Genomic DNA, 23,439 nt, shown 5'->3' on the forward strand with positions numbered 1-23,439 from the left:
AGAGATGGTATCACCAGGAGTGTGGGGGTTGGGGTGGTCCAATTACTAGGCAAGAACCAGGTCAATTACTACAATATAGAAAGGGAAGCATGTCCATTGCAGATCATTAGTTATATCTGGAGACATGATTTTTCTGCGGAGGAGCTGTTGTCCTTTTTGTCTGCACAGCGCCAAACTAATTAATCAGATTGGTCATTTAAATGATAAGGAAAATCAATTTTGCAATTGGGTTTCATTAAAAAATTTGCACCATTTTTCAATTTAATGTACTCTGTCTACTTGTATAGAAAGTTAACTGAGGATTTGGTAGTTAGCGTTATCTGATACAAGAGATGCAAACTAGCCTAAAGGTACCTTCACACTGAACAACTTAACAACGATAACGATAGTGATCCGTGACGTTGCAGCGTCCTGGATAGCGATCTCGTTGTGTTTGACACGCAGCAGCGATCAGGATCCTGCTGTGACATTGTTGGTCGGAGCTAGAAGGCCAGAACTTTATTTCATCGCTGGATCACCCGCTGACATCGCTGAATCGGCGTGTGTGACGTCGATCCAGCGATGTCTTCACTGGTAACAAGGGTAAACATCGGGTTACTAAGCGCAGGGCCGCGTTTAGTAACCTGATATTTACCCTGGTTACCACTGTAAATGTAAAAAAAACCAAACACTACATACTTACATTCCGGTGTCTGTCGCGTCCCTCGCAGTCAGCTTCCCGCACTGACTGTGAGCGCCAATCAGATTATCACAACTATGTACCAACCATTGAGCAAAAAAAGGTTGTCCTATTCTTCCTGTTACAGAAATATCTATTTACAGGCTTTTTATTGTTTATTCCTTTTTGTGTCGGACAGATGAATGGGATTTTATCAGTTCTCTATTCATGTCATAAAATAAGTCCCTTCCCTTTGTCAACTTCTTCTGTAAGAGTTGACTATTGCCAAGTTTGAAGCTCTATACTGAGGGTTCCCTGTCCTGTATACAGTCATACCATCCTTGGCGTTTAATATATTGTTATATATATATATATATATATATATATATATATATATATATATATATACTAGATTGTGGCCCGATTCTAACGCATCGGGTATTCTAGAATATGCATGTCCCTGTAGTATATGGACAATATGGACTGATTGGTCGAGGCAACCTTTATGACATCATCGTCGCCATGGCAACCATTATGACATCTACGTCGATACTGTGCCCGTCGCTGAATCAGAAACATGGGATTTCTATGTCTTTTATGACATCATCGTCGCTGTGCCCGTTGCTGATTGGTCGAGGCCTGGCGGCCTCGACCAATCAGAGACGCGGGATGTCTACGTCCTTTATGACATCATCGTCGCTGTGCCCGTTGCTGATTAGGCATGTGACGGCGGCAGGGAGAAGGACCCATATAGGTTGTTAGGGGAGTTTAGGGATAGGCACAGGTCGTTGTTTAGGAGGTGCACCATCCCTCGTTACCTATTCTTAGGGCCTTCCTCCCCATTTTTCCACTCCGTTGGGTGTGTGTTGTGCCGTCCGCTGGACCCACCCTGTTGGGTCGTGACAACTGGTTTTTATCCTCTTAATATATTGCCTTCACCATATTACGGTATATAGCTCTACTTACTATTGCTCATTTTGACTTTCTACCTAGCTATTTCTTCGTCTTTTTTTTCTCCTCTATGAAGAAATAGGATGTCTCTCGTTCCTACATTTATCATTCCCTTCTTCAACTCCTGATCCAACAGCTCCCTCTTTCCCCCCCCCCTGCAAGGAACTTTTGCAGTGAGTGATGACTCATACAGGGAAAATTGACCTCCTGTTTCTACATAGAGCTTAGAAGGATTCAGTTAGTCAGTGTTTAATCACATGATGCAATAGACCTAAAGGAAAAGAGAAGAATTACCTGGGCAGAAGGGAAAATGAGTAATTGTAAGTACACAGTGCTACATAATATGATGATTGCAATATATTAATAGTATAAACATATTGATGGGCTTCTTTAAGACCTTTGATGTAGGAAATTAGTGTATGTTGGAATGAAGAAATCATGGCTTACATTAGTTCATCAAAGTGGAGGGAGATGACTTTCTTGTAGCAGGAGTACAGGTTTTGACAACGCTGATTCAGCTTCTAGGAAGAGATGTAGTGCCTTGGCAAATCATGGAAGTGTTTGTGTGGAGCAAAAACAGCCCTAGAGCTGAGTAATGTTTTGGTATTTCTTTTGTTATGGGCTTCTGATCCAAGAAAAAGACCTGAAGCGCCTAAGGACATCTGTGTTGTCTGAAATGCGTCAATGTTAAGGCGCTGCACCTTGTTGATGGTCTAAGGAGGCCATAGTAAAAGGTAGCAGCTTAACTCCACCCAGAACCGGATCGGCCATTGGGATTCTAACTTTATGATCCTGCTAATAGCTGATTAAAGTGATACCTTGATATCTACGATCCGATGTCTTATTACCGATAAATTCACGTTTTTCTTATATGTAAATGAGCTGTTCTGGACTGTGGGCCGGACTCTGATCTGCATGAGAATCTGCTCCAGAGATTATTTTTAATAAAAAGGTGGAATTACCAGTGTGAGACAAGTAACTAACACAGGACAGTAGAACTGAACTTTGTCTCAAACAAACACATTAGCAGCTGCAGCTCTCACAGCTCTGCTGTATTGTAGCACTGGCTCCTGTGGGCTGGAAGCTGAGAGGAACCTGCAGATGTGTCAGGTATAATCACACACAGCTCTGCAGTGAAATCAGAGAGCTGCCATTACACATCACACTGGAAATGCCCCTTTCATATAATAATTTCAAATAATATATGATCAGTGTCCGGTCTTACCACCTCATTTACATAAAAGAAAAACGTGGATTCTGATTTGTTTTTCTGTACTTCTCCATTCAATATGGCCTCCTCTTCACTGTATGTAAATCCATTTTCACCTCGGAAGCTGGTGGAAGTCAGCATTAAGCTATTGGACTGCAAATGATCCATATACTGTTCTTACACAGGAGCCTCTTCTGCCTGTGTCTACCAGTGCTTAATAGCTCATGTTCATCAAGGAACATCTACCAGATCTCCTGTGTGCCCCATTCTTTATATGGCAGTTTCCTCGTCCTGTGTCCACATATCATTGCTATCATTGGCGGGCTTCTGGCAGAGTACCCTCTGATGAAGCTACACTCGAAACGCGCGTCGGGGTACTGAGCAGTGTGGTTTGTACTCACAATGACAAATGGTGGATATAGGATTTTCTTTGTAATTTACAAAGCGTGCTATTTCAGGAGTAATCTGAGATTAGTATATGTAACTGTCCAATTTTTCAAGTGGGTTTTTTTAAATAAGGTTTTCTGTTTTTGTGTAAATTGATTATAATAAAAGTTGGATACATTTTGATGCAATCTTTTGTACTCCTATCTATTTTATTTTGGTGGTAGTTATAGGATTAGGTACACTTCACACTGTTGTTTGCTTTCCTCCCCCCCCCCCCCCCCCCCTTCATAGATAAAGATAAAACTTGCAGGCATTGCTCCTTATCATGGAGGCCTCGCCTTAGCATCACATTGTACTAATGGTTTATAGAGTTAATTATAGTCGCACCTGGATATTTAGGTTTTGCATAGACAGCAAAAATATTAGTTCTGATTCAGACACACGCTGGGTACAGTGTGACGAGTGGCATGACGCGCCAGCTCGTGTTCTCCTGCGCACTATCATTACACACGGGGTGCCCGCACTCATCAGTGATGCCATTTGTGAACACTGATGACCATTTTCCAGCCTGACATCAGGTCTCGGCGCCTTTCACATGACTTGCCGACTACACAACGTGATTTGTGCAGTTCGGTAGAGGTAATTCTGACTGGCGGTTAATCCCGTGAAACTGTATGTAAAGTAGTGCATACAAAGTGGACATAATCCACATGACAGTTACGGCACATATTATGGTGATAAAATATACCCTGTGTTTCGAAAAATGATTGCATAACAAATGTCAGAGTATGAACCAGTAGAAATCTACAACTGTCCACATCATTGACTACACTCATCAGGAATGGCCAGATTTATATTAATCCCCCGGAAATAAATTACCCTTGGCTATTTAGTCTTAATCCCAAATGATCAGGGTACTAACAGAGGCTTTAAAGGGAATTTCTCATGATCATTATATTACTCAACTAGTAATATGGCTGCATAGATTGCAGAAAAACACACATGCAAATTAGCCTGGAAGGTCATGAGGGATGGGCACTGTACTCTGATTTGGGGTTGTGTCAATGAACTTAACATATCTATTCTGCAGATGAAAATTATATCTGCTTTGTAGCAATCTGATGTGCCAGTGTTGAGAAATCGAGTTTTTATTGCACCTGCCAGTGCTGAGAAATGGAGCTTTTATTGCACCTGCCAGTGCTGTGAAATCGAGCTTTTATTGCACCTGCCAGTGCTGAGAAATGGAGCTTTTATTGCACCTGCCAGTGCTGAGAAATCGAGCTTTTATTGCACCTGCCAGTGCTGAGAAATTGAGCTTTTATTGCACCTGCCAGTGCTGAGAAATTGAGCTTTGATTGCATGTGCTAGTGCTGAGAAATCGAGCTTTTATTGCACCTGCCAGTGCTGAGAAATTGAGCTTTTATTGCACCTGCCAGTGCTGAGAAATTGAGCTTTTATTGCACCTGCCAGTGATGAGAAATCAAGCTTTTATTGCATGTGCCAGTGTTGAGAAATCGAGTTTTTATTGCACGTGCCAGTGTTGAGAAATCGAGTTTTTATTGCACGTGCCAGTGTTGAGAAATTGAGCTTTTATTGCACCTGCCAGTGCTGTGAAATCGAGCTTTTATTGCACGTGCCAGTGCTGAGAAATCGAGCTTTTATTGCACGTGCCAATGCTGAGAAATCGAGCTTTTATTGCACCTGCCAGTGGTGGGAAATTGAGCTTTTATTGCACCTGCCAGTGCTGAGAAATCGAGCTTTTATTGCATGTGCCAGTGCTGAGAAATCGAGCCTTTATTGCATGTGCTAGTGCTGAGAAATCGAGCCTTTATTGCATGTGCTAGTGCTGAGAAATCGATCTTTGAAGCTACATGCAAATTAGTATGGATGTGAGTTGGGGGCGTTTCTGCACTTACTTTTGACATGCCCCCAAATCATTTCCATGCTATTTTGCATGTGGCTTCCAATTTTGATTTCTCAGCACTGGCACATGCAATCAACACATGATTTCTCTTTGATCGCCATGGCTGACATTTTGATTTACCTTTTTTTTTCTGGACAGCTTATTCTTTCCAGACAGGTATCATTTCTATTGTTCTACAACCTATACAGCCGTACAACTAGTTTGATTAGTAAAATTGTCTGTAGAAATTCAAGGTTTTTAAATGTAAAGAACATCAAGGCAGAATCTATTCACTCACACCAAGTGGAGTTTTCCAAATAGTCATGTGTTTCAGAACAGTGTCATGTGCTTTTATTGCATTGGATACTTTTTTTTTTGTAAATATCTGTAAAACTAGTGTAAAAAATCAGGTGAGATAAACCCCCTAGAAGCTAAAAACTCCATTAACCCCCTGTGGCTCTGTAGTTACTGTGGGCTACTCTTGTTTGGAGACCTTTCCCCCAGATTGCTGTCTGCTACAGCCTAGATCACATTTCATCCTTTCAGTTGCCACCTGCTTGCTTACCCCACGTGATTGATGATGAACTGTAAGGATATTAGGTGCGTAGAACAGAATTCCATTCATGCAGACAGGCTTTCATTAAAGGGGTGAGCCCATCTCCAAGATCCTATCCCACTCAATATATAGTAGGTATAATAATATTCGCAAATACCTCCATTTAGAAATGTATAGTTCTCCTGATTCGCTGTGTCTCTTTCCTCATGTGCAGTAGCTTAGGAAGTTTTTGCAGTTTTCATAACCAAAGCTTCGAGAGGGCAGAAATCAGAAGAAAAAGTGTGTCACTGGGGTCACAACTAGCAATGAGCGAGCGTGTTCGGATAAGGTGTAACCTAGGGTGCTAACCGAGTGTTTTCTACGTGTTCGAATAATATGTTCCATTCCCCGCGGCTGCATGTCTCACGACTGTTAGGCAATCTCTGCATGTAAAATAGAAAAAATTGGAGTCCGGCTCAACAGGACTGGATTTTCCTTTTCTTTTTCAAAAGAAAAATTTACATGGGCAGTCTTACTCATGAGTAGTGAGTCATGAGTAAGACTGCTTAGTGCAGTTGAAACGCTTCAACTGGGTCATATCAACCATGTAAAATTTTTTTTTTTTTTTTGTATGCACCATATTTTCTTTTGAAAGAGAAAAGGAAAATCCAGTCCTGTTGAGCCGGACTCCAATTTTTTTCTATTTTCCTTGACGTGAGGCCAGGGTGAGGCCGGTGTCTGAGCCCCAGGTGGATGAGCATAGAGCAACTGGGTGAGCTGGAATCAAGTTTTTATAATCTCTGGATGTGTTGCGGCTGTTGAAGAGCCACGAGACATGCAGCCGCGGGGACTGGAACGTGTTATTCGAGCACGCCGAAGACAATCGGTTAACACCCTAGATAACTGCTTATCAGAGTGCATTCTCTCATCACTAGTCACAACCCATCATGACCGCAATGCGGTTACATTTTTGGATCCTGGTTGTTGTTTGCCTTCGTAATCCACAGTCAAATACGATTTGCCTATAACTTGAGTGGGTACTTGGGAATAAAATATTAAAAGACTTCATAGAAAATTCAATTTCCAGATAATTTTTGACTATAGGGTAAGTTTCCGTACAGTACAGACCAAAGGTTTGGACACACCTTCTCATTTAAAGATGTTTTTGTATTTTCATGACTATGAAAATTGTAAATTCACACTGAAGGCATCAAAACTATGAATTAACACATGTGGAATTATATACTTAACAAAAAAGTGTGAAACAACTGAAAATATGTCTTATATTCTAGGTTCTTCAAAGTAGCCACCTTTTGCTTTGATGACTGCTTTGCACACTCTTGGCATTCTCTTGATGAGCTTCAAGAGGTAGTCTCCGGGAATGGTCTTCCAACAATCTTGAAGGAGTTCCCAGAGATACTTAGCACTTGTTGGCCCTTTTGCCGTCACTCTGCGGTCCAGCTCACCCCAAAGCATCTCGATTGGGTTCAGGTCTGGTGACTGTGGAGGCCAGGTCATCTGGCGTAGCACCCCATCACTCTCCTTCTTGGTCAAATAGCTCTTACATAGCCTGGAGGTGTGTTTGGGGTCATTGAATTGTTGAAAAATAAATGATGGTCCAACTAAACGCAAACCGGATGGAATGTACAATTTTCATAGTCATGAAAATACAGAAAAATCTTTAAATGAGAAGGTGTGTCCAAACTTTTGGTCTGTACTGTATATGTTAGAACTTCCTAACGAACCTCTGTAAAACTCTGCTGCTTCTTTAAAACTCAACACTGACGGTTAAGCCATGACTTCATCGGAGTCTAGAGGGAGGACAGTTCGCAGAGACTCTACCTCACCTCTATATTTAGAGCCACATCAAAACACTCGACTGTTTTGTGTTAGATGCCAAGTTTGCATTCAGAGGCAGGGTGGGCTCGTCGGCCATTTCTTGGCCCTGGTTGGCTGCTGCAGGAGGTAATAAAGATCTTAGTCTCGCCTTTCCCACCACACAAGGCTTTTCTCATGTGGCCACTTTTGTATAGAAGCCAAAAGGGAGAATAAAATTCTCTCGGTACGTTAATGCCTCTTTGACTGGGATTACTGAGTTTATTGCACTACAGACTTTCTGTTGTGCTGTAAATTATCATACGAGGGAGTAGATTTCTTTACAGGGGTATTCCACATACAGCAAATGAAGGTCATTACATTGTGTAAATGAAAACTCGCACACGTTTCCAATATACTTTCTGCACCAAGTCCTTCCGGGTTTCAAGGTCTCCGCTGTCACTTAATAGTTTAATTTGTGGTCATCGGATAATATCACAAGATGTACGGTCACCACACTCCACTGCCCTCTAACAATGATACTGGTTATAAATCTCATCTGATCCAAGTATTCTATGTTGAGCTACTACGACTGAGCAACTGTTTTCAAAATTGAGCATAAGTCTTGGAACACAATTTCTCCAAGCAAGAAAAGTATCTTTATTACTTTACCTGAATTCTTTTAATATATTCTTTATTTTATGTTGTTTTTGCATTTTGGTATGTTAATTGTTGTGGTGCAACTATGTTAAGATGATCTGCATTTCCTTTCACTTTTTTTTCCTTCTTCTTTACCCCCTTTTCTCTTTCCTTTTGTTGCCTTTCCTTTCCCTTCATTCCTTTCCTGACCCCTTATCCCATATACTGTAAAAATCCCCTAATGAAAAGAATTTTGAAACAAAATTGAACATAAGGTTCTTAATTAACGTTTTAATCAAAGTGTGTAAACCCACTGCCACATCATGGTGACCTCTATAGTTGGGCACTGTTCTATTAAAGATGAAGTCTCAGGAAAAAAATGTTGTAAATTCTCCTAATTCTGTATGTGACGTAGTGTAAGTGTAATAAATACTTACCGATTGTTAACATCCCTGGTCTCCAGCACCGCTCTTGTCCTCTGCTGGCTCACGTGACAAGTACTCCGCTTTGCTGGCTCACATTGTATGGGCCAGTGCTTCTTTTCCAGTGTAAGGCTAATTTCACGTGTCCAGTAATCGTCCATTAGAACCGATCCAGCAGCAATCGGTTGACAAAAGCTTCCTCGTCCGCCTGAAATAGAAACTGATTTAACTGCATCCATTTTGTTTTTTGTTTTTTACCATTGAAGTCTGTGGAAAACAGATCCGTTAAATAGCAATCCATTTTCCTTCATTTGAAAAGGATCCATTTTTGCCGTCAGGCGCAATCCGGCAAATTTTGAAAAAATGGATCCGGCGAATTATGCGGCCAGATCCGTTTTTTTTTCGAATAGACTTATATTAGCACCGGATGTCCCCACGTTTCGTCCGTCTTTCCCCGGATCCGAAGACCACGCACAGAGGAACGTTTTTTGTGTCCATCAAAAAAATGGACAGCAACGGATCCGGCGCCATCTGGCGTTTGCTAGAATGGAAGCCTATGGCGCCGGATCCGTTTTTTTAAACTGAGCATGCTCCATTTGTTTTTTAGAGTATGTTCAGTAGCGTTTTCCAGTCTGGTCTGTCTGTCTGTCTCTCTCTCTCTCACCATACCTTTAGGATCCAATGCCATATCAGCTAATCAGATCCATCAAAAAAAAACGGATCCGTAGCACCAGTTTTTCACAATTTGCAACGGATCTGTTTTTTTCAAAATTCGCGGGATTGAGCCTGATGTGTGAAAGCAGCCATACTGGAGGTGGAAAAATAAATATATGTCATACACTACTGGACATGTGAACTTTCAAGGAATTAGCTGCTTGAAAAAGATCCAGTAAGCAAAAAACGGATCCTTTTCAATGGGAGAAAAATTGATGGATATTTGATGGATCCTGATGGGGAGGAGGAGAACTATGTAGCACAGTTTTCTCAATAAAAAGGCTTTGTGAATACTCTACCCAAAACAGGCAGGGTCTGTCTACTGACTTACACAAAGACACACAACCTTTTTATCGAGATATAGAGAAATACAATTCACTTTACAGACCATGCCCTAGACCAGTTCAGACCCAGATCCCTGACATAACTATCTACCTTGGATGATTGTTCGACCAACATGCTACCCCTATTTTTTTTGTCAATCACTGAACAATGATCATGCACAAATTTCAGAATGTTGGCAAGTATCCCACAGAACTACAGTCTAGAAAATTACAAATATGAATATAATGAAAGTTTTGTGCCTTCTTGTCATCTTTGGATTTTCTCCATTTCTTTCAGCCTTCCCATGGTTTGGAATGGACATTGGGGGCACACTGGTGAAGCTGGTTTACTTTGAACCTAAAGATATCACGGCAGAAGAAGAACAGGAGGAGGTTGAAAACCTGAAAAGCATAAGAAAATACTTGACTTCAAATACCGCGTACGGTAAAACTGGTATCCGAGATGTACACCTGGAACTGAAAAACTTGACCATGTGCGGCCGCAAGGGCAATTTGCACTTCATCCGCTTCCCTTCGTGTGCCATGCATCGGTTCATCCAGATGGGGAGCGAGAAAAACTTCTCCAGCCTGCACACTACACTATGTGCCACCGGAGGGGGCGCCTACAAGTTTGAAGAAGACTTCAGGACGGTATGTAGGGGAAAGGGCACTGTGTCACAAGCGATCAGAACAGGGTCTCAAAGTCCAATCCAATAGAACCATCTAAATAAACATTTTTTGTAAAGCATGCTTTGCTCAGATTGACCAAACATTGGGTAAATAACCTACAAGCGATAGGCCAAACAGATGATCACAAAGTGATCCCTTCAACTTTACAACATATAGCCCATTGAGAACAGTGAAAGTCAGATATGTTAAAATAGTATAAATTTATTTAAATCTCTCAGGTAACAACAATTATTTATATATATATATATATATATATATATATATATATATACACACACCATTGACATAAATAGTATATAGCAATAGAATAACCCTATAAAATAAGGGGGAATACGGTTGACCATGTTCAGGAAAGACCAATCGGGTCAAAAACCATCCAGATCTACACCACCGTATCGAGAAATAGGGCATATTTCCACTTAAGTCACTATTTGCCCACTACAACAATATATGGTACTGCTTGCATATGCTGTAAAGTGTTGATTCATTACAAAATATCACAGATGGCCAAATCCAAAATGTAGATCATAAGTTGCCAATCATAAATGCAAATGATGGGTGTAAATTCATACCCAAATATTCATACAGCAAAACACTAGGTTAATATGACCTATATACACTAAAGAGTGCTCAGCCCTCAGGCATAATATGGCTGGTATATGGTGGCACCAAGGTACAATACCTGCCACGTAATTACCCCATGGAAAGGTCACAAGGCCTAATAGGAGCTCATAAGATACATGTAGTCATGGTGGACCCTTAGCACATGCTTTGCTCAGATTGACCAAACATTGGGTAAATAACCATTAAAATAAAGAGTTATCTACTCTAGAGTGCTTCTTCTAGAAGTATACCATTGAGATAAATAAAAATGCAAAGTCTGGCAACCTTTAAATGGCGAGAAGCACATTTAGAGGTTAATGGAAACCCTTTACAATGGGGATGCAAAACATGTTGTCCAGGGACCACCTGTACCCATCTATGCCATTCAGTGTAGCCACTAACCGTCTGGTCACTGACATGTTTGTCTGTGCCAGGTAGCTGCTCAGATGTCATTTCTATTTTAGAGATAATTAATTTGGCAGAAACAGGTAAAGGTAAATACTAACGGTTCACTGTGTGAGATGGAGAGGTGGCCATGCTTGTTTGAGGCTATATTCCTTCTATCTATTTAATTTACGTAATATGCATGGGAAAGCCACATGCATAGATGGTCTTTTGCTTTGCCGAGTGCCATTGGGGAAGAATACACGGTACTCCCATTCTCCACATAGACAAAAGTACTGAAAGTGAAAATGACACCATACTGCTGATGTGCCATAAATGCTGTAGAATGTACTAGCACTTTATATGGGTTCTCTGCGAATGCGATCAAAATGGCTACCATCACATATTTCAAACAGTAACCTGTCCTAGTCACTTATCAGGATGGGTTGAAGGCCTGAGAAAAACACCACTTGTGACATGTCTACACTGTCAGGCTGAGGAGCAGCATCGTGAACAAACATATCTGATGTCCTCACTCAGCTGCGGAGCAGAACAAAAGCAGGAGAGAAGAAAAATCTCCGTCTGACTGAGCAGAATGGGCTTTTGTTTCCGGTGTCAGCATTGCTCCATGCTCAGTTAGCCTTCATGCCCTGCTTTAAAGCTCTCAGACTGTCTGGAAGAATGGGCTCTCAAATGAGCACAAAGCAAGACTAAGGCTATGTGCCCACGTTCAAGATTTTTTGCGTTTTTTTTGGGTGGTTTTCCGCTATAAAAACGCTTACTTTAAGCATCCCATCATATTCAATGCATTCCGCAATTTTTGTGCCCGCCCATGCTGCATTTTTTTTCCACATCGGAAAAGCATTTCAGAAAAAAACGCAGCATGTTCATTCGCCACGATTCCGCACACATAGGAATGCATTGATCCGCTTACTCTCCGCATGGGGCTATGCCCACCATGCGCAAAGTAAGTGGATCATGTGCGGATGGTACCCAGTGTCTGGAGGACGCCATATCCTGTGTAAAAAAAAAAAATAAAAATAAAAAATAATTAAAATGAAAAATAGTTATACTCACCTTCTGTAGGCCCCTGGATCCAGCCCAGGCCTTAGCGATGCTCCCGGCAGCTCCCATTCCCAGTGATGCATTGTGACAATGACCTATGATGACGTAGCGGTCTCGCGTGATGCTACGTCATCTGGGGTCATTGTCACAAGGCATCGCTGGGAACGGGAGTTCCCGGGAGCATCGCGAGGTGCGGAAACGCTACGGGGGCCGCCGGAAGGTGAGAATATCACGATTTTTTAAATATTTTTAACATTCTATCTTTTTACTATTGATGCTGCATAGGCAGCATCAATAGTAAAAAGTTGGTCACAATTGTCAAACACTGTGTTTGACAAGTGTGACCAACCTGTCAATCACTTTTCCAAGCGATGCTACAGGTCGCTTGGAAAACGCTAGCATTCTGCAAGCTAATTACGCTTGCAAAAAGCTAGTGTTTAGCGGGAAAACGCATGCCAATTCCACATGCGTTTTACTCGTGGCAGGGAGTTGGGGCATTGCTGCGGAAATTTCCGCTGCAATTCCGAACGTGTGCACATAGCTTAAAGCAGGAGAAACAAAATTGTACTGCTCAGTCAGCCAAGGAGAATTTCTTAATTTATTTATTTTTAATTCAAACCGTGTTTCTTCAGGTTGCAACTCATGCTGGCACATGACTAGGACTGGTTGCAGCTTGAAATAGGTGATGGCAGCCATTATTGTCACATTCTTATAGAATCTTTTTAAGTTTTACTGCGGGTCCTTGGGATTAATTCGATCTGACAAGGTAGTTCTCAAGCCAGAAAAAGTTGCTTGTTTCTGCTTTATACGGTCTATTTGAGAAGATGTGTAATCTCCTGATTGCCATCACCCATGATCCACAATGTTGAAAGGAAATGTCCAAATCGTTGATAATAGCAAAATGAAGGTGTCTGATGCAATCGCTCCTGGCTAGGAACAGGATACAAGAAAAGTAATTAAAAAAAAAAAAAAAAGTTTTGGTCTGGTTGTTTGAAACATTTTCTCATGTGACTCGGGAGCCACCACAGTGATCAAATGGTCCCTTGTGGGGTCAACTTCTCATAAGGTGATGAGGGCTGTTGGCCAAATGTTCATACAGGAGTTGCTTACCTCTCCTGATTCCTACATGAGCAGTTGTCTGAATGCTCATCTGTTTTCATGTGGGGGAGAGGAGAAAGCCACTGCCAGACAACCTTGGCAGTGGCCTATGTACCTTGAAAACATAAGGTTTTGAAATTCCAATTGCCGGATACTTCTCTGATGTCAGAAGGCCCCTATCAAATGGTCAATAGTCTCGTTCAAATCGGCAGATTTGGTTGACTTTCATGTAATGTGTATTTGCAACGTGCCTCTGGTAATCAGCAGTTATCGTTCGTTGGGAGAAGCTTTATTGGCCCGTACATTTCCAAGGCATTATCCGTCTTCCCATTCCAAAATGAAGGATCAACATTTAAAAGAAAATGGAAATCCAGCAAAGCCACCCTGTCAGCTGAACCCTGGTTGTGCAACTGCTAAACATGGCTACTAGCAAGTTCACTTTTAAAATCGGGCATTTCTTCAATGATAAAATGCAATATACAACAGAATGGCATGGCAGTGTATATAGGGTGCAGATCTTGTCTGTTAAATTCAGGCTCATGTAGCAGTCAGGCCTGTTGTTCCAGATAAATGTCACACTTCAGTTTACACTCTTGCTACTTGTACAGTCCTTGACTTTAGATAACAGGCAGCAATAGACAGAAATCAAAGGGCAAAGTAATAAGTGAAAACATCTTGAGGCTCATTAGCATATCTGAATTCTTGTGTACAGGCTGACCCGCCAAATTAGTACATGGGACACATTTATATAACTGAGAACACGTGTAAGATTAACCATTTGTGTCTATTCATGAGAAATCAACTGAGTGACATGCTGTCACCGAGCGGTTGATGTAGAAATCTCCTAGTGGCACTTGGCGCTTTGCTGCCCTCAGGTACTGGTACTTGACCTGGATTCCTAGCCGTGACATGCAATTTCAAGATTTGATCTGGACCCAGACATCACTCTTATAGGATTCGGCAGCTTACATTCCAGCTTGCTGAGTGTGACAAGTGGTGTCAGAAGTTTGGAAGCCACTTATCCCAATCTCACTCTTAAAATCTATAATATAACGCTGGGAGCGTCACTCTGTCCAAAGCCTTTATAGACTGCGCAAGCGCAAGCGCCGGCGCAGTCTGGCCCCCACAGAGTGACGCTCCCAGGAGATCGCGGTATGCGTAAGCACTGAACGCATACCTCGATCTCCACCGGAGAGTCAGGGACCGCCAGGAGGGTAAGTATATTCACCTTTCCCCGTTCCAGCGCTGCGTGCGGCTCCGTCTCCCGGGTCCTATGCTGTGACAGTTCAGAGGGCGCGATGACGCGCTTAATGCGCGCCGGCGCCGCCCTCTGACTGACCAGGAATCGGCGCCTGCGCAGTCCGCGCTTTCCGGCGCCATTTTCTTGAAGACACACTGCCGGCGCCATTTTCTTGAAGACACACTGCAGGTGTGTCTTCAAGAAAATGGCGCCGGAAAGCGCGGACTGCGCAGGCGCCGATTCCGGCAGCAGGAGGACGAAGAAAATGGGCGGAAAGGAATGGCGTAAGTAACAAATTGCTGTGGCATGAAGCTGTGACACTTCATGCCACAGCAATTTGTTATTTACGCCACCTGATTCCTTTCCGCTGCCATTTTCTTGGTCCTGCTGCCGGAATCGGCGCCTGCGCAGTCCGCGCTTTCCGGCGCCATTTTCTTTAAGACACACTGCAGTGTGTCTTCAAGAAAATGGCGCCGGAAGCGATTCCGCCAGCAGGAGGACCAAGAAAATGGCGGCAGAAAGGAATCAGGTGGCGCAAGTAACAAATTGCTGTGGCATGAGGCTGTGGCACTTCATGCCACAGCTATTTGTTACTTACGCCACCTGATGCGAGGCATATACTATGGAGCATCTTATGGAGCAGCGTATGGGGCATATGGATGGGAGCAGCAAATTAAAGAACGGTGCCGCAGGATGGCAGCAGCACATGACAGAACGGGGGCGCAGGATGGGAGTAGCACATGACAGAACGGGGGTGCAGGATGGCAGCAGCGCATGACAGAACGGGGGCGCAGGATGGGAGCAGCACATGACAGGATGGGAGCAGCAAATGACAGAACGGGGGCGCAGGATGGGAGCAGCACATGACAGAACGGGGGCGCAGGATGGAAGCAGCACATGACAGAACGGGGGCGCAGGATGGGAGCAGCACATGACAGAACGGGGGCGCAGGATGGGAGCAGCACATGACAGAACGGGGGCGCAGGATGGGAGCAGCACATGACAGGATGGGGACGCAGGATGGAGCAGCACATGACAAAATGGGGGCGCAGGATGGAGCAGCACATGACAGGATGGCGACGCAGGATGGAGCAGCACATGACAGGATGGGGACGCAGGATGGAGCAGCACATGACAGGATGGGGGCGCAGGATGGAGCAGCACATGACAGGATGTGGACGCAGGATGGAGCAGCACATGACAGGATGGGGACGCAGGATGGAGCAGCACATGACAGGATGGAGACCATATACCAATATAAATGCTCGCCACCCGGGCGTAGAACGGGTTCAATAGCTAGTAGTATATATGTTAGTAAGACTGAGTTCACATGAGGGTATAAAAAAACTGTCCAATTTTTCATCCAGAAAAAACTGACAATTTCCAGTTCACCACCTGACCGCACCATTGGAGGACGTCCTTCTTACCCTTAGTGGGACAGGAACAACAAGCGGTTAAAAGGACCCTCCCCACTCCACCCACCAGTGTTTTTCCTGTCCCACTGTGGATAGGAACGGCAAGCTTATCCTCCGACGGTGCTGTGCAGATGGTGGGGATTGGGGGACCCAGCCTTTCCCTTCCCTGCCGCAAGATATCTGCCGCTGATACCTGCGATGGGGGTCCCTCAGCTCCCCACTGTAGCGCTGCTCCTGGCGTCGGATCCGTTCCTCCATACTGGGGGCTCTCGGTCCGGGCGCCTGTTTCCTGGAGGATGTATGCGGGGGCCATCTCCAACACAGCGTCCGATCCCACCATTCGGCCACTTCCATTCCCGGCGAGCGCTCTCAGCGCGGCAGCCGCTGCTGGCTCCAGGACCAGCGGCCGCGTAGCTTCCGGCCGACGGCCGCGTCACTTCCGGTTGCGACGAGCGCTGGACAGAGGGATGCCTCAGGAGAGGCCTTCCAGCACGGTCAGACCGCGTGGGACGTGGTAAGGAGGGCAGGATCAACCAGGTAAGATGATATAAAGGTTTGGGAGGAAGTTCCTAAGATAGATGTGCCAGTAGCAAAAGTGGCAAAGAAGACGGCGATTCCGGGAATCTTGGGAATCCTTGGGAATCCTCGGCTGCAATAATACGTGCTAATATAGCAGCAACCTCGTTAGCCCGGTCCATGCATTTATGGATGGACGACCTGGAAGAACATCTCAGGGCTAAAACGTCTAGAGATGTTTTCCTTAAATCCCTACCATTACTAAAACTGGCAACAGGTTTCATGGCGGACGCTTCGGCGGAATCTGTACGATTCGCCGCCAGAAAAGAATCTTTATCCAATGCAGCCAGAAGAGCAATCTGGCTAAAGACTTGGTCAGGCGATATTCAGTCAAAGAATAAACTTTGTGGGGTTCCGTTTTCAGGGGGTAAAGTGTTTGGGCCTATTCTAGACGACATATTAGAAAAAGCCTCAGACAAAAAGAAAGGGTTCCCTGAGGAAAATATTAAAAAATACCAGCCCATTCGTAGATCCCGGCCTAGTCAGAAGACAGACTACAGGGGGAAAGGGAAGACTGGGAGATGGTCCTATCCCAAGGGGGGAAAAGGTAGAGACTCCTTCTTCCAGGGTTCAGGTTCAGGGAAACCGAATAAATGGCATCAGAGTGGGAGGTCGATTACAAAGGTTTCTGGGGGGTTGGCAGAAAATATCCAAAAACCCTTGGATTCTGCAGGTGATTGCTCACGGTTACAAATTAGAATTCACCAGTCCTCCTCCAGAAAGGTTCGTAGTAACCAAATCTTCTCCCCTCTTAAACTCTCCTATGTGGCCAGACATCCAGGAGTTGTTAGAAATAGAAGCAATCGTCCCAGTACCCATCTCAGAGAGAGGCAAGGGCCATTATTCTCACCTATTTTCAATTAAAAAAAACCATCGGGATACTCCCGGACGATTATAAATCTGAAACCCCTGAACAAATGGATAAGGTACAGGAGATTCAGGATGGAGTCTATAAAGTCCACAATACCTCTCATAGACAAGGACATGGTGATGTGCACCTTGGATCTAAAGATTGCATACTACCATGTCCCAATACACGATTGTTACCAGAAATTCCTGAGATTAGCCCTGACGAACAGGGGGGTAGTTTATCACTTTCAATTCATGTGTCTCCCCTTCGGCCTAGCCTCGGCCCCAAGGATATTTACCAAACTAATGTCAGAAGTAGTCGCCTATCTAAGGAATCAAGGTATTGCCATAGTACCATACCTAGACAACTTTTTGATAATGGCGAGGTCAGAGAAACTTCTCAAGATCGACCGCGACTTCACACTCTCCATTCTACAATATCTGGGGTGGATTGTGAATTGGGTAAAGTCATGCCTAGTTCCAAATTCCAGAATAAAATTTTTGGGGGTCATATTAGATTCCAATACCAGACCATCTTTTCTACCAGAGGAAAGACAGAAGTCGTTAATCGAGAACATATACCGGTTCAGGAAAAGCACTCCCTCTATAAGGGAAGCAATGAGAGTCCTAGGCCTAATGATGGCCTGTATTCCCTGTGTGAAATGGAGCCAATTTAACTCACGGGGGTTACAGAAGCAAATCCAGAAATCTAGGAACAGAAGGCAAAATTCTCTGTAGAAGAAGATAGTTCTTTCTCCTTCGGTAAAGAAGTCCCTAACCTGGTGGACCGTCCCGGAAAACCTGAAGGTGGGAGTTCCATGGATCCTCTATCCCTGTGTCACCGTTACCACAGACGTAAGTCAGTGCGGATGGGGCAGGCACATAGGAAGGACATACTACCAAGGGAAGTGCAGTCCAGAAGTGTTGGCCAACTCATCAAACTTCAGAGAACTGTATGCAATTTGGAAAGTGCTCTACCAGGCCCAGTCTCAGGTCAGAGACAGACTTGTGAGGATTCTGTCCGACAACGTAACAGCAGTGGCGTTTCTAAGGCACCAGGGAGGCCCAAGACATCCATCTCTACAGCACTTGGCAGACCAGATTTTCATATGGACAGAAAAATCCGTCAGGTCCATCTCGGCAGTTCACCTGGAGGGTGCCAAAAACCAGGTAGCAGATTTTCCAAGCAGAACGACAGTAGATCCCAGAGAATGGGAATTGAATCCAGAAGTTTTCAGCAATCTGTGCCAGCGGCTGGGGACGCCTCTAGTGGATCTCTTTGCCACCAGATCAAATGCAAAGGCCAGAGCATTGTTCTCTCTCAATCCTCTAGAGCAGGGGTCCCCAACCTGTAGCTCGGGAGCCACATGTGGCTCGCGGTCCCTTGAATTGTGGCTCGCTGCTGTCTGCCAGCTTGGTGCATTAGCTGCAGGTCTAGCAAACAGAGAAAATCTAAAAATGGTGAACTTTGTGCGTAGCCCTGCACAGAAGAGCAGATCTGATGCACATATACTGGTCTTAGGGGTTTTGAGATAATTACTATCTGTCGGAGGTGCCTGAAGCTGGATGTGACATCGTGTTGAGTGCTGGATGGGAGAATACTGAATGGGAGTATTGTGGGGAACGCTGAATCTTGTTATACTGCTTTGGGGGGATTTCTGTGGAAAAGCTATTGTTATCATTATACCCGTAATGGGGGCTCTAGTTGCCACACTACTGTGACAGACAGGGAGCTAGTTGTGGCTCGTGACATTGTCACAGAGCGGAATGTGGCTCTCTAGGTCAAAAAGGTTGGGGACCACTGCTCTAGAGGGAGCAGCGGGAGTCGACGCACTGTCTCAACATTGGGGAGAAGGTCTTCTGTACGCTTTTCCACCCCTGCCATTCATCCCGAGAACACTCAGGAAGATACGGGACAAAAGAGCAACTGTAATCCTGGTGGTTCCATTTTGGCACAAGAGGAGCTTGTTTTCTCTTCTATCCAGAATGACGACAGAAACACCTATCCTCCTACCGAAGAGGCAGGACCTTCTGTGCCAAGGTCCAGTGTTTCACAGCAATCCGGATTCACTATAGCTCTCTGCCTGGATCCTGAACACCTGACTCTAAGATCCAGAGGCCTGTCAGAAGAGGTTATCACCACACTCCAGGCAAGCAGGAAACCGGTGACTTCAGCGATCTATAACAAGATCTGGAAGCGGCTTTGTTCGTTCCTAGGAGAGATTCCTCTAGATACCTCAAAACCAGACATTCCTAAGACCCTTGACTTTTTACAACTTGGATTTAAAAAAGGCCTCCGGCCTAGTACTTTAACCCTGCTGTTCTGTTCACATTTGCTATACACTTGTACTGTTCCCGGGTCAATATGACCCAACCTTTTAATTCTTGATTTTTAGCTACTCTAAGTGTTTTATTTGAATACTTTTTTCATTATTATACTGTATGTGAACATGGTTGATCATAAACAAATAAAAAATTTAAATTTAAACTTAAAGGGAACCTGTCACCCCCGTTTTTTGAGATTGAGATATAAATACTGTTAAATAGGGCCTGCGCTGTGTGTTACTATAGTGTATGTAGTGTACCCCGATTCCCCACCTATGCTGAGAAATAACTTGCCAAAGTCGCCGTTTTCGCCTGTCAATCAGGCTGGTCAGGTCGGGAGGGCGTGTTCACAGCGCTGGTTCTTCCTCAGCTTTACGTTGGTGGCGTAGTGGTGTCCGCATGTTGAGGTGACTAATCCACTGTGGGCACGTGAACAAGCAGCGCGCGATCTGCGCTGTCATCCCTTTCGTCGGTGGGGGCGGCCATCTTCCTGGGGCCGCGCGTGCGCAGATCGAGTGCTCTGCTGCACGGGGCTTCAGGAAAATGGCCGTGGGATGCCGCGCGTGCGCATTAGAGATCGCGGCGGCCATTTTCCCAAAGCCGAGTTTGCGCAGGCCCTATTTAACAGTATTTATATCTCAATCTCAAAAAAACGGGGTGACAGGTTCCCTTTAATAATTTATTTAATTTATTTTTTTTCATAAAAAGGTTACACAGGCTTTTTACAATTATCTTTGATTGTTGGCATTCTGCACACAAATAACAAAGAAGCTTTACATTACTATTACTAAAACATGAAGTTTAACTTTTTGAAAACAATATTTATAAATCAACACATGAAAAATCATAAAAACGTCAACCTTTTTAGAAAGAAAAAAGAAAAACTGAACATGTTCATGCGTTTTTACACTGAACACAATAATAAGACACATGTCCTTTACACAGATATTTTGAACATCCAGCACATCTCAGATTAGTCTTATTGTCACAGGAAGATGGACAGAAGCTACATCTCTTCCTTTTTTTGCTGGTAGCTGTGCTGCTGGTGGCTGTGCTGGTGGAGGCCGTGGATGTGGAGTCTCTTTCTTGAGCATGCTGGACACTTTTTACAATGGCTGTTGCTCCTTCACTTCTGGGGGTCACTTTTCTGCTCTCAATATATGGCCTAACCAGGGATTTGCCCAATTCCTGAAGAAATAATCTTCTTTTATGCAGCTTATTCCGGTTCCAATTGGGGTCGATTTCTCTCCATAAGACAAATGCATTGTATGCAGAAACATCCAGTATGTTATAAAATAAAATCATTGGCCACCGATTGGTTTTGCGTTTGCATGTATATGTTGATATTGCTTGGTCTAAAGTATCTACTGCTCCCTTTGTGGAATTATAAGAAAAAATAACGTCAGGCTTTCTGTCTTCTCTATCACTTACGGCATTGTCATGGTGCATTGTGCTCATTAGAATTACCTAAGTTTGGAAAAGAAAAGAATATGTATTCACAGCGTCAGTCAATAGACATTTTAGAAACATTTTTATCCAAGTTTTGAAAATTAAAGAATACCTGTAAAGATGTGTATTCACAGCTCAGTGCTCTCTCTCTCTCACAGATTCCAGTGTCTCTTTCACAGGACTTAGCTTCAGGGTGTAAGTCAAATGACTGGTGTCCAATTTATAAGACCACAGTGTCTTCTCTCACAAACTGAAAATGCATTTGACTAAATAAATACTTGATTACTGATGACAGTGAAACCCCCAGCCTTTGAATAATAGACAAATAGTCTCCTCTCTCACAAACAGCAAATGGATAATACTAGATAATTACTTGTTTATTGATAAGAACAGTGAAACCACCACCATTTTGAGACACATAAAAAAGCATAACTTTTGCAGTCAGAAATAATCAGAGACCTGCAGAACAGTATAAAATGCTATTGGGTCATGTTGACCCGAACAGTACAAGTGTAACAATCAGCGTGTAGCAAAAAAAAAAAATATATATATATATATATATATAGCTCCACAAACGAGGAGAAGTCAAGATACCACTAGTTTCAAATCCTCAGGGCAGCACGGCGGCGCAGTGGATAGCACTGCAGCCTTGCAACGCTGGGGTCCTGGGTTCTAATCCCACCCAGGACAACATCTGCAAAGAGTTTGTATGTTCTCTCCGTTTTTGCGTGGGTTTCCTCTGGGCACTCCGGTTTCCTCCCACATTCCAAAGACATACTCTAGATTGTGAACCCCATTGGGGACAGCGATGATAATGTGTGCAAAACTGTAAAGCGCTGCGGAATATGTTAGCGCTATATAAAAATAAAGATTATTCAAAATAATGATTATTATCCTCATATAACAAAATCTACAGGGTCTCAAAAAACATTTCGGGTCATATTGACCCGAACAGTACAGCAGGGTTAAAAGTACAGATTGCGGCCCTTAGTATGTTTTTTCACTCCTCATTAGCTTCCCATCCTTGGATAGCAAGATTTGTTAGGGCCATATAAAGAATGAGACCTCTTGTGAGGAAATCATCTCCTCCTTGGGACCTGAATTTGGTCCTTAATGCACCGTGCAGATCCCTATATTTACTATCAGAGGACATGGACATAGCCAATCTCTCTTTTAAAACAGCTTTTCTAGTGGCCATCACTTCAGCTATGAGATTGGGGGAAATTCAGGCTCTATCCATACAGGATCCGTACCTCCGGATCTTTGACGACAGAATAGTCTTAAGACACTTAATCCAGCCTTTCTCCCCAAGGTAGTTTCATCTACAAGCATAAACCAAGAAGTAATTCTTCCCTCATTTTGCCAACACCCTAGAAACACGAAGGAAGGGGTCTATCATAACCTTGACGTTAGAGAGACAGTTCTGAAATACCTAAGGGTGACTGAAGGTTGAAGACTAGACACGAACCTGTTCATACAGTATGGGTGACCAAATAAAGGTTGTAAGGCAGCAGTAGGTGGATTAAGACTACTGTAAACCTAGCGTATACAGCCCAGGCGAAGGGTCCCCCAGATATCCTTAGAGCCCACTCGACTCGAGTCATCTAATTGTATGGCTGGTTACTTCTGGTTTGTGGCTTTGCAGGATCCTCTAGAATACAGATGAAACCTGTGAGGGTGGCTCCTAATGGAATCTCCTACTGTATGTAAATGTGAGCATAGTCTGAGGTGTCTGCAGGCAATGCTTGTCTTGTAACTCATTATTTACGCTGATGCATGTATCCTGTATAAACCTGATGATCATTTATCATAGACTCAACTCCATAAATTGATAAATGTAAGTCCTTATTCACACAGCAACAGTTTTGGTCAGTATTTCATGGCTTTTGAAGGCTAAGGACAGTAGCGGCTCGAAACCAAATCTGTCAATTTGTCCGTCTTAACTTGACACACATGCCTCTCTTTTGTGGAGGTTCCTCTCCTGATTTTATGATCTTTACAAATACTTAAGAGAGTTTCCACAGTACAGCAACATGAATGTTTTGGCATAAAAATCGAACTCCCAATAAACAAAACTCTTAATTTTAAGATGTGAATTAAAAATGTCCACTTTATGGCATATGAATAAAAGTTTTTACAGTGGCTATCCGGTCCGGTGCCTCCCATCTTCTTATAATTGCTGCCCTCC

The 23,439-nt window shown here is 43.6% G+C and overlaps 1 protein-coding gene across 5 annotated transcripts in view; it reads left to right on the forward strand.

Moving 5' to 3' along the window:
* Window positions 1-23,439, forward strand: part of PANK1 (pantothenate kinase 1) — a 67,974-nt gene that overhangs the window by 17,794 nt on the left and 26,741 nt on the right. For all 5 annotated transcript variants that reach the window (XM_069753486.1, XM_069753485.1, XM_069753490.1 and 2 more), the window contains one exon: window positions 9,856-10,208. In XM_069753486.1, the coding sequence (XP_069609587.1) occupies window positions 9,856-10,208 (353 nt within the window). The remainder of the gene's footprint in view (window positions 1-9,855; window positions 10,209-23,439) is intronic.

This window comes from Ranitomeya imitator, chromosome 2 (genome assembly GCF_032444005.1).
Source record: "Ranitomeya imitator isolate aRanImi1 chromosome 2, aRanImi1.pri, whole genome shotgun sequence".
NCBI lineage: Eukaryota > Metazoa > Chordata > Amphibia > Anura > Dendrobatidae > Ranitomeya > Ranitomeya imitator.